Source organism: Phaeoacremonium minimum (genome assembly GCF_000392275.1).
Source record: "Phaeoacremonium minimum UCRPA7 unplaced genomic scaffold PA7_03_scaffold_286, whole genome shotgun sequence".
In the NCBI taxonomy this organism is placed as follows: Eukaryota; Fungi; Ascomycota; class Sordariomycetes; order Togniniales; family Togniniaceae; genus Phaeoacremonium; species Phaeoacremonium minimum.
In genome coordinates this window covers 1-12,001 of record NW_006921191.1, presented here as the reverse complement: position 1 = coordinate 12,001, position 12,001 = coordinate 1, and the positions used below count along the sequence as shown (strand labels likewise).

Genomic DNA, 12,001 nt, shown 5'->3' with positions numbered 1-12,001 from the left:
ATGAAGTAAGTAATAGCAAATAAGTCACCTGACGGCTGGCAGGGGTAAGACCCAGCTCCCCCAACTCAATAGTTCATTCGATGGAGGGGATTATTCCAATCTGGAGCCTTGGTCGCTGGATCGCCTCGGCCATTGGAGAAAACCCGGTTACTACAAAGAGTTCGTGTCATGCTGGCTCGGGAAGCTCGGGGAAAGGCCGCGTGATTTCTCTTGGAGGAAGTTGGAGAAAGTGGGAAGGCCAACAAACCCCAGACTCTCGCAAGCCAGGATTTATGTCCGGTCCTGTCTGCGCTAGTGGATAAGTCCGATATTTTGGTCCGGTGTGGGTCTTTCAGCCTTGATGTTTGAGAAATCAGGGGAACCCACATTGTTCCCCATGGGGCCATCAGCCTGGCTCACACGTTCCGCAACCACCTCTGAATACTTAAGTATCAAAACCCGCGGCTGTCATCCTCGTCACTCCCAGTCCCTTCGCTCTACCCATCATCATCATCATTTTTGGGCTATATACGAAAGTAGAATCCTCATCGGAATTTCTTTTTCTTTACGACCTAATTGTTGACGGCAACCACGATGGCGGACTGCAAAACGAGTCCTCCTGCGAGCTCTTACGCCAATGCTAAGGCAGCTGATGCGGAGAGCCCCATACACCTCGAGGACAGCTTCTCGCACGACGCGGATATCACCACGATCAGCTATGACACCAAGGGCATCAGCGGGATAATCCGGTCGCCGTATGTGTTTGGTGCCGCCCTCCTGGCCTCCTTCGGCGGCTTCTCCTTCGGCTACGATCAAGGCGTCATTTCTCTTATCCTCACCATGCCACAGTTCCACGAGCATTTCCCCGAGGTTGCCCCGGGTCACTCTCGCTATGGTTTCAATACCGGCTTCATGACTGGTATGCTGGAGTTCGGTGCCTTTGTTGGCTGCTTGGTCTTTCCCCTGCTTGCCGATCGTTATTCCAGGAAACGGGGCCTCGCCATAGCGACAGTCTTCTTTTGTGTTGGTGCCATTATCCAGACAGCTGCACATAACTATGGCACTCTCGTCGCCGGGCGCACCATTGGTGGTATCGGTGTCGGCACCCTTGCCATGGGAGCACCGTTGTACATATCCGAGATCGCGCCACCAAATCTCAGAGGCTCTCTGCTCGTCCTCGAGGCCATCTCTATCGTCATCGGGGCCATCATTTCTTATTGGATCACGTACGGAACCCGGGAGATTGCAAACGATTGGTCTTTCAGGTTGCCCTTCCTCCTGCAGATGGCGCCTGCCCTGATTGTTGGTATCGGCATTCAGTTCTTCCCTTACTCGCCAAGATGGCTGGCCATGCGTCACCGCGACGAGGACAGCCTGCGGGCGCTCGAGAAGCTTCGACGCCTTCCTGCGTCGGACCTTCGCATCCAAACTGAATGGAAAGGCATACTTCGCGAAGTCAAAATCCAGGAGTTTGCGCTGCAGCGCGAACATGGCAGTAACACCAACCCTGTCGTCCTTGAGTTCAAACAGTGGGGCGATCTCTTCAAACCCAAGTGCCTGCGACGTACAGTGGTTGCGCTTGCTATTCCTTTCTTTCAGCAATTCTCGGGTTAGTACTAAGGCATCATATAAAATCACGACAGCAGTGAGACTAATTAGAACGTCAGGTATCAACGCTTTTGTGTACTACGCACCCATCTTTTTCGCCGCTCTTGGGCAGAGCTACGAAATGTCCCTCATTCTGAGCGGCATGGTTAATATTTGCCAGTTTGTGGCCGGGATCCCTACGTTTCTGTTCCTCGACCACATGGGGCGCCGCAAGCTTGCCATCTTTGGAGGCATCGCGATGGGTATTCCGCACATCATCATGGCCGGTATTGTCAACAAGTACAACAACAAATGGGAGAACAACCCAGGAATGGGCTGGTTCGGCGTGGCCCTAATCTGTATGACCTCCCATTCACCCAAGTAATCTGCTCTGTGCTAACAAGGCAGACATTTACGTTCTTGCATACGCCTCTTCATACGGACCCCTGGCGTGGACTCTGCCGGCCGAAGTTTTCCCAAGTTCTAAGCGCGCCAAGGGTGTTGGTGCTGCGACGGCTATGGTATGGCTGGCAAACTTTATTATCGGCGTCATTGTCCCTGAGATGCAGCTCAAGCTGGGCTGGGGCACCTATCTTTTCTTTGGTTGTTTCTGCTTTGCAGCCGCGGTATTTTCATTCTTCTTCGTTCCGGAGACGGCGGGCAAAAGTTTGGAAAGTATTGCAAGTGTGTTTGGAGACAGGCTCGATAATGAGGAGCGTGAGCTCGAAACAGAGGTTGCTGTGGTGCCGTGAGCACAAGCAACGCACATCACAGTGAGGTGCAAAATGTACGAGATTGGATTGCGCGGCTTGCGAAGACAGAAGTATACACACACCTGAGAGCACAGGAACAGCAGAAATTTGCAACGTGTAAATTCCTCGGTCATGCTATTTGCCCATCAGATCACTAAACATATCCAACAATTTTTAACAAAAGTTATCGCAGAAGCAATTGCAGATTTATAGTGTGCAGATTTGTAGTAGTGGCGCGAGGACTCATACTAGGATTCAGTGACTTACCGGATCTCCTGACTCGCACAAGACTATACATAGTACTGCTAGGCTTGAGGGACTTATAACAGATTCGCCCTATCGCGACAAGATACTGGGCACCGTTCTAGAGGGAGTATCTGGCATACGGGGTGGGATACATAGGAATAGACTTGCAAGAAGGGTGGTCTATGTGGATCTCTCTTCTTCTACTTTCATAGCCTACAGCCAGATTGCGTGTTTGATACCGCTTTCCAATCCTTCTTCTAAACTAGCCACAAGAGTCCAAACGTCGCCTCTCTCTCCACTGATGCCATAGATCTCAACTCCGCCTCCCTCCTGTCCACCCAGTACGACATATTTCCCGTCATCGCTAAGGCGCATACCGCGGATGGTATCAAGACGTGTTCGGACGTGCTTGATATCTTGCACTTTCTTGCCGTCATCTGAGAGCAGGATTATGGCAACAGCATCTCCTGGTGGCAGCTCCTTGGGGACGTCTTCGAGATGAGGTTCACGCTCTGCAATATGCCTTTCCCACCGGTTGCTAACATACAGAACAGTCGAAATATTCGGGTGCAGACAGATCTCGGCGGAGTCCATCATGAACTGATGTTTGGGATGGACAGTCGGAGGGATTACATTAGGCGCAAAGCCGTCGATGGGCTGAATGTCTTCGGCAAGACAAGATGACAAGTCGAAAGCAACAACAGTGTGTGAGAGCTCTCCGATGACGTACATGAGTCGTCCTATAGGCTGTATTAGTTGGAACTTGTATGATGGGGCTGCAAGGGTTGAAAGACATGCCATCATGTGTGATCTGGGCATGCCGAGCGCCTGTTCCGGGAGGACATTGGAGCCAGCCACATGTTTCCAACTTCATCTGTTCACGGCGAAAGATCCACACCCGATCCGACCCTAAGTCTGGAGCGTACAGCAAACCTCTCCTGTCTTCGAGTATTTGATGCACGTGGCATTGCCGCTGTCGTCTTTGGTCCGGGCCGTGCCCAGATGACTTGTAAGGGAATTCCAGCAAAACCTCTGTGCGAGGGTCATTTGTAAGTAGTAGTCCATCCTCCCCCGTAAATGAGATAGGATAAAGAGCAACAGAGCCTCCTAGATACTACTCATTGTGAGCGTAGGCGCCGACACTGCCGTCTTCATTTGTTACTCACGGTACCAAGCGCCAAAGCATCCCTAGTGTGTAGCGTGATGACTGTGCGACAAACATGAACAACTATATCTAAGAGGACGGAAACACGCACGCACGCATGCTCGCTTACAATGTGCAGGTGCTCCCAGAGTTGGTTGTTGGCTTGTGATCTTGCAGGTCTTTTGCGCGTGGTCGATTTCGAAAGTGTACAAGAGACCAGATTCAGTACCCTCGGACAGCCCAACCAAGCGATCAACGTCTCCATGCCAAGACGAGGGCTCCACCCAGGAAGTATTGAAGACTCCGGGATAATTCGCGTGCACGTTCAAGCTCTTTTCGTCGAGGTCAAATATGAGCGTGGTAAAGTCGGCTCGGTCGCCTGAGATCATGAGCTTGCGTTTCATGGCGTACGGAGCAAACTGTTGGAAGGGATACGAGATGATTCAATTCTAGGCTGGCAGGGCCAATAGCATTTCAAGTAGGGATTTGATCAGATAGGCGATAGTAGTAGCTTGTAACAACCTGGCCGGTCAAATGATTGAGCGCTGCTTTGAAATTTCCCAACAGCGTATGTGGGTGTGTACCTTGACCTACTATTATTACCCTAGACCCCAACACACGCCCTTACACCCGATAAAGTTTGTCTCACTTAACTCATCATACCGCGGAGAAGCAAGCATGTCACTCCGATTGTACGGTCATAGCAACGGCGCCATCTCTAGTGGCGCATCGGAGATAATTGCTTGTTTAGTAGAAACCTTAGCCCGCATGTCGGAAAAGTCCGATCTTTGGCCGCCCTCGGGCCCATGATTTCATCAACTCAAGGCCGATGGAATTCGTCCCGATTCATCGGGCCGGACGATGTACCCCTTACTACGTTTAGCCTGCACAAGTAGTTGCTCGATGACGACGCACATGAGGTCTGTTTACCTACATCTTCGACTCTCTTTCTTTTCCAATCTCCAAACGAAACGCCAAGGAAATCAGCACTTCCGAAGTACAATGGCCCGACTGCCGACTCACTTCACACTCAACACGGGGGCCAAAATCCCTGCCGTTGGTCTTGGTCAGTCTCGAGTGTCGATATGCTTGACACCAACACAGTTCAATCCCTAACGTTCAACGTATGCACAGGTACCTGGCAATCTAAGCCAGGCGAGGTTCGACACGCTGTGACCTTTGCCCTCAAGAATGGGTACCGTCATATTGACGCAGCTCTGTAAGCTAGGCACGCACATCTTCGTACCCCACGCAGCTTCGCTAACTAAATATACATCTAGTATATATGGTGTGCTACCCTGAATGGCCCTGAGCGCGTAATTCGAGAGTCCTCTAACATCCTGTCTAGGCAATGAGCACGAAGTCGGTTTGGGCATCAAAGACAGCGGGGTGCCTCGTGAAGAAATCTTCCTCACTAGCAAGCTTTGGAATACTCATCATCCCTGTGTAGAAAATGGTCTACAGAGAACTCTCGAAGCTTTGGGGGTGGACTATCTTGACCTTTATGTAAGGCCTTGCAGGCTATTGTTCTTGCTGTCGTGCCTCGCTTTGGTAAGGTTGACACTGACATATCATGCTCATTAGCTTATCCACTGGCCCGTTCGATTAGTCCCAGTAAGTACCTGTCGCGCAGCCGCGAAGATCCTTGATAAGAACGTTCTAATCGTGTCACAGAACGAGTCGAGTGAGCTACTACCGGTCAACCCCGATGGTTCCCGAGCGGTTGATCGATCGTGGAGTCAGAACGAGACATGGCGCCAGATGGAAGAGGTATACAAGTCCGGCAAGGTCAAGGCCATAGGCGTGGCGAATTGGTCAATTCCCTACCTAGAGGAGCTCCGCAAAACATGGACAGTTGTCCCAAGTGTGAACCAAGTCGAACTGCACCCTTTTCTCCCTCAACATGAGCTCCGACAGTACTGCGACAAGCTCGGTATCCTGCTCGAAGCATATTCTCCTCTCGGTTCTACTGGTGAGTTCCAGATTCCCGTAGACATGTTGCAGCGGGAGTGAGTTGGGATGATGCTAACGGCTATCGACCGTGGCAGGCGCGCCCATCATGTCAGATCCCGACATCCAGCGAATTGCGGACAAGAACGGTGTCTCTGCTGCTACGATCCTCATCAGCTACCATGTGAACAAAGGCGTCGTGGTGTTACCCAAGTCTGTGACTGAAAAGCGCATCTCCTCGAACAAAGAAGTTATTTCACTCTCTGAGGAGGATTTAGCCGTGCTCGACGGATTGGCTGCCAGTGGCAAGGCGAAGCGTATCAACACTCCTCTGTGGGGCTTCGATCTCGGTTTTGCTGACTGGTATGGTCCGATCACGTCGTAATAATCCGGGCGGTTGGCAAGTCTATATAGAAGCAAAGTCGAAAATATAGACGTATTCTCCCAGATATGGGACTTGCCGAGGCATTCAAAGTCAATTTGATGTAAGCCTGGGCCCTGCAGGCAGACGGGAAAAACAGCTGAACTAGAAGTATATACTCGTGCAAGGTTCCCTTTTTGCTTTCAATTATCGCCAAGTCTTGATATAGGCTGATGTCACAGCCATAACCTTACAGAATTAAGTAATCAACGCCCTTATATGCGGGCACGTACATTGGGACTCAGGTCGTGATAGAACTCCCAGCTTTGACATCCCCTGGATCCTGAATGATCAGATATAAAGCCAATTGCGCAGCATTCGACGCCGATTACTTAGAGAATCGCATGCCCTTAGGCATAAAAGCAGGGTAAGTGTATTCGGGTTGGCCAGTCTCTTACACAAGCGGTATGGCTAGTACCAGTTCAGATTGTAGGGATGTGACGGACCGTAGAGCGCATACGAGCATATAATTAGGTAATAGAAAGTTCATTAAACTATATCGATCATACAAAAGAGAATTAGGATGCTCTCACACCATATATATACTATATTGACCCCTGTCAGAGGCTAAGGAGCTTACCACTAGGCTTAGCAAGGCTCTCTTTTGTCATATACCCCCTAGGCGGGCGGCTTCAGCCGCTTGCCTATATATAAGTAAGCTTTAGGTGAAGCTCTATAAGCTTAGGGACCATTTTTTGATAGTCTTTTGGGATTATCATATGATTATATATGATTTAGAGGCCTAATATATTGTAAATACCCTTATTTTTCAAACAATTCTATATAATTTTCTCCTTTAAATACTCTTATTCTATAAGCTCTCCTTATAGCTATATGCTTGTATATATAGCCCTAAAGAGCTTATAAAGCTAATATAAGTAGGAGAATATCATTTGCAATAGTCTATATCAAGTAGACTACATCTATACGCAAAGTATGTACCATCACCACTTACACTACAAATAAGTTATAAGATCTTGAAAAGACAATACTATAAGCTCGTCAGTAAGGCTAATCAAGCTTTATAATCGCTGCCTATTATACTGTCTCTCCTAATTTTAGAGTCGATAGTAATAAAGATGAAGATACTACTTCTGGTTTGTATGCTTATACTATCGTTAAAGCTTTATTAACGATTATATAGCCTACCCTTACCATAGTCACTCTACTTAGAGGGCTAAGTATAATGTCTTTTGCCTAGGTTATATCTAGTCTATATTCGTTAGAAAGAACGATAGCCAATGCTTTAACACTGTTAGGCACAGAAAGTGCTACTTTAGCTATACTTCCAGCCATTTATATATATCTGTCCCTACCGCCACTCAGCAAACAGCCAGTCTCCTATATATTACTTTATAGTAAAACCCTCTAGCTTCTAGCGTCATAAGTAAACTTAAAGATAAGCTTTAAGATATGCTTATCTTATACTATTAATATGCTTATTGCTGATAGTAATTATATAGAAGAAGAATCGTTTATATACTATCCTATATATAACGTTCGACAATATCCTTATGGTAAAGAGTAAGTAGGAGAATAAGGCTAGTAAGCCTAGGGAAGAGGAGGATAATGAGGATAAGGAGCTTGAGAATAGGCTAAACGTTGCTATACTCTCTTTATATATCTAAGCTGTATATACGATCATTTATAATATAATTGACGATATTTTTGCCTTACTTTATTAGTAAGCAGCATACTTTATATTCTAGCTTTGTTTACTTAGCGTTTTTTATTTTTAATTAAATTATTATAATAAATAGAATTTATAGCTTTATTATACTTACTATACTCTTTATTAAGCTTTCTTTTTATGCTAAAATTAGGTTAATAAGCATAGGATCTATCTTCTAAATCTATCAATCTTAACCTTCTTTATTTGTTAGAAGCTTTTGTTTACCTTTGATAGTATTAGGTATATAAGGCAATTAGTAAAAGCTTTTGTAGACTACTCCTTTCTAAGTCTTTTGCTTATTTATTTATAGTTAAGCTTATTCTATTTCTACTTACTATCTTCTCTTTTTAACTTAATATACCTTCTCAAGCTTAACGTATATACTCTACTATTGACAGCATTTATACCATACCTTACTTAGGCTATATAAAGAGTGTCTTAGCTGGTAAATCTGATGGCGTTTATAAGGATACTGTCGGTCATAGTGCTTACTGTTGGCGTTGTATGAGCAGTCACTAGTATATTATAGTGCCTGCCAATGTAGTATCTTTAGCTTACCAATTGACTATAATAATCTAAGGAAATAACCAAACTGTAAGTATCTTTGTTCCCTTAGTCTTAATATAAGCGTACTGACTATTATTAGGGTGTTTGTCGCCTTCGTATGACAATCTAGATCATTTTAGCCATACCTTCGGTCCTACCTTCGGCAGCTCTAGCGATCGCTCTGGCGCCGGCTCTAGAGCTTGGCGTCGGCATAATTATAGCAATTAGCGTAGGAGGAGATGATAATAGAGTGTCTATAGCTATTCTTGCTTGTTAGGCTAGGGTTAAAAGGCTTCTAAATGCTTTAGTAGATGAATTGATGAATTAGATCAGCTTTTTGCTTAATAGATATTGTTTTTCTCTTTTACCTACTCTCTTTTAGCTTTGATGCTTACTATAGATTAAGAAAGACTCTAAAGTGCTTGAATTATTGACAAGTAAGGTTCTTAGTAAGTCTATCTATAGGCATTTAGTCTATAAAGATGTAGGTGACTCTAAATAAGCCTACTAAATACTTTTGTTTAAGCCATATATTATGAATATTGATATAACATAGCTTAGTAGCTAATCTTATACTCTCTTTAATTACTAAGCAAATCGTTTGCTGATTATCATAGTAGATATTCTAAAGCTTCCTTAAATCTAAGCCTATATCCCTGAAAAAGCGCTTAAAAGCTATCGTTTCCTTCGCTATATAAGATAATGAGAGTAGCTTAGCCTTAGTCGTAGACATTGTTACAGTATTTTGTCAAACGGCTTACCATATAATTGATCCTTTAAAAAGCGTTAGAATATAATCATCTAACAACCGTCTTGTTTCCAGATCGTCAGCAAAAGATACATTATTAGCGATCAATAAAGCTTATACTTCTCTATTCTATCCTCTATATCTGATGCCTAAAAGGTATATCATAAATAGGTAATAAATCACCTAGGTTACTACTATAAAGTATATTTTGCTTAAGTTAGTAAGGAAATATGATAGTATAGATATAGCGAACGCCATATCTAGCCTTAGTATGATCGCTATATATAGTATAGAGTCAATTTACTCTTGATAAGCCTTTATTTCTGCCTTAAAGATAGTTCCTAGGTTCTTTTCGAGCTTTATAAACGACAATAAAATACTCAAAATATAAGCATTATTCGTAAGCTTAAACCTTATAGCAATCTTCTTAATATAAGCATCATAAGTAAGAGTTATCGTTTTTACCACTTTATTTTATATTATTTATATACTAAGAAACCATTCTATTACTTTATAGTCTTTTAATTTGTAAGTTACTTTAATCTCTTTAATTAAAGCTTCTACTTTTGCTAAATACTTTTTATGATAAAGTACTAGGATATCGTCTATATAGAAAACGATTATAACTATATGATCGTCATTAACAAAAAGATATAACTCTTCTATACTTAAAGTAAGCCTAAGCAGTAGAAGGATATTATAAAACTCCTTATACTATAGTAAGAAGGAATCTTTTAGTCTATAGAATACTTTTGTCACTTTTAGACATATTCTATTCTCCTTCATTCCTTTCGAAAGCTTATAATAGATCTAATCTTTATTATTCTTAAACGCTTAAAGAAAAGTATCTATAATATCGAATTGACGGATCTTTAAGTTATATTCAACTTTTAAAGCTATCGTTAGATAGAATATTCTGGCTGTAAATATAGTAGTATATATACTAGTAAGTATATTTCTCTCTTAAAAATCTTCTTATATTATTAAACAAACTTTATACTTAAGTAGATAGCTATTTTTATCGAATTTATAGCTAAACATCTATTTTAGAGGGAATAAACGTATAATTGTTTGTAAGCGCTTTATTTTGTAGAATATCTTTATTTTAATCATATTCTATACTTTTTTATAAGCTACTTTAGTGAATTAGCTTTTATAAAGATGATTCTAAAGCTTTCTCCAGTTTCTAAGTACTTTTTAAAGACTATCTTAGTATATAATAATGTTAGAATATACTCTTAAGGTTTCAAAAAGTAGTAGAAGGGTTTTTATATACTCTCTTATTTTATAAATCGCTACTATAATCATAGCATATAGTATTCTATAGACTCTATCTTCTTTATAGAATACTTTCTATTGATTAGATAAGAAAGTGTTTATAAAAGCGTTTTAATTTTAGCTACTTAATATTATTATTTTGTCTACTTAATAAGCTATTATAGTATAGATTCTACTCTTCTCTTTACCTTCTATAAGATCATCTAATAGTATTATCTTAATCCTTTAGCTTTAATATAAAGGTTAAGACTAAACGCTATTTCCCCTACCTCTTATATATCCTCTTAGACAGTCTTCAGACACTGTTAAGATACTTTAATACTTAGTAGAAGCTCTATCGTAAGCTCCTACCACTTTAAGAGTGCCTTTAAGTATTCTTAAGTTATTAGTAGATATGTTAAGACGTATTCTCAACTAGTCATTAGATATGCTATCATACTTGTCTTAGGCTTCTTTAGACGCGTTTTCTTCACCTTATATACTTACGATCTTATCATCACTACTTTCTGAAGCGACGATTATAGTATCTCCAACTAGAGATTTAGCTTAGAAGCTTTTTGATAAAGATCTAACACTTTTATCTTAAGCTACTATAATTATATCCTCTCTTTCTGGCTCTAGAGTAGGTAAAAAGGTTAGAACTCTTCGTTCATCTCTTCTTATGCTTATATCTTTCGATTCAAACATTCTGCTTATACTATATAAGCTTGTTTTAAATATAAAAGCTCCTACCCTTAAGTCCTAACCATCTAGTTAGCCTTCCTTAGGCAAAGACTCTTTAGAAGATACTTTCTTACATTCCTTAAGCATAATAAAGAGATTATAATCATTTAATAAAGCTTCTTAAATGCTTCTATCCTATAAATCAAGCTTATCTATTATCCTATCTAAGCATACTTACTTAAGAGTATACTTATCCTCTTCAATTTTCACTACTTAGCTTATTACTTCCACCTTAGTAAGCTTTTCTTCTTTATTCATATAATCAAAATAGAAGAATCACTTATCAAAACAAACGTTTCTAATTATAATTACTTTATCAAACTCTAGAATCTAAATCTAATATATATTTAAGACTATATAGTTAACTAGATAGCTAATATATACTCACAACTTCGTTTTAAACTTATATCTGTCAATCTCTTACTTTCTTTTCTTATTAAAAGTATAGACCTAACATTTATAAGCATATATTCTATTCTAATTAGAGTAAAGATCTATAATAAAAGCTTTGATAATCTTTAGAGTATACTATCGAAAGTACTATCTAAACTAAAGATTGAATACTTTATTTAATAAGTAAAGAGTGTTTCAATAACTAAGGCTCCTATTATATAGTTATATTATAGTCTAACAAGCTTCTATCTATAGGAAATTAGATAGTCTTACTTTCTAGAGTATAGCTATTACCTTTACTATAATCTCTTTCCTAGCTTATTTACTTCCACCGTTTAACTTATAAGTTAAAGTAAAGGTAAGCTTGTTTTATATATTAAGCTTTTTATATTAACGTTAGAAAGCTGATTCTCTATTGATAGCAATCGTTCTAATATCTTAGTCTTAACGAATTACCATTATTATAAGCTGATACTATAACGGGCCAGATAGATAGTCTATTCAACTGGCTATAGTCTCAATGACGAGAACAATTCAACTAAGGAGAAAAGGAAAAAGAAAA

The 12,001-nt window shown here is 41.2% G+C and overlaps 2 protein-coding genes across 2 annotated transcripts; both read left to right on the top strand.

Moving 5' to 3' along the window:
* Positions 1 to 573: 573 nt before the first annotated feature.
* Positions 574 to 2,318, top strand: UCRPA7_3479 (putative mfs monosaccharide transporter protein; the record flags this gene model as incomplete). Its single annotated transcript, XM_007916047.1, has 3 exons — positions 574 to 1,588; positions 1,647 to 1,925; positions 1,975 to 2,318. 3 exons carry the CDS (start codon positions 574 to 576, stop codon positions 2,316 to 2,318), a joined length of 1,638 nt encoding a protein of 545 aa, XP_007914238.1.
* Positions 2,319 to 4,899: 2,581 nt separating this feature from the next.
* On the top strand, positions 4,900 to 6,043 carry UCRPA7_3477 (putative glycerol dehydrogenase protein; the record flags this gene model as incomplete). The annotated part of the gene is made up of 5 exons (XM_007916045.1): positions 4,900 to 4,927; positions 4,989 to 4,996; positions 5,293 to 5,322; positions 5,383 to 5,680; positions 5,757 to 6,043. The coding sequence occupies 5 exons, from the start codon at positions 4,900 to 4,902 to the stop codon at positions 6,041 to 6,043; spliced, it is 651 nt and encodes a 216-aa protein (XP_007914236.1).
* Between the last annotated feature and the right edge of the window lie 5,958 nt (positions 6,044 to 12,001).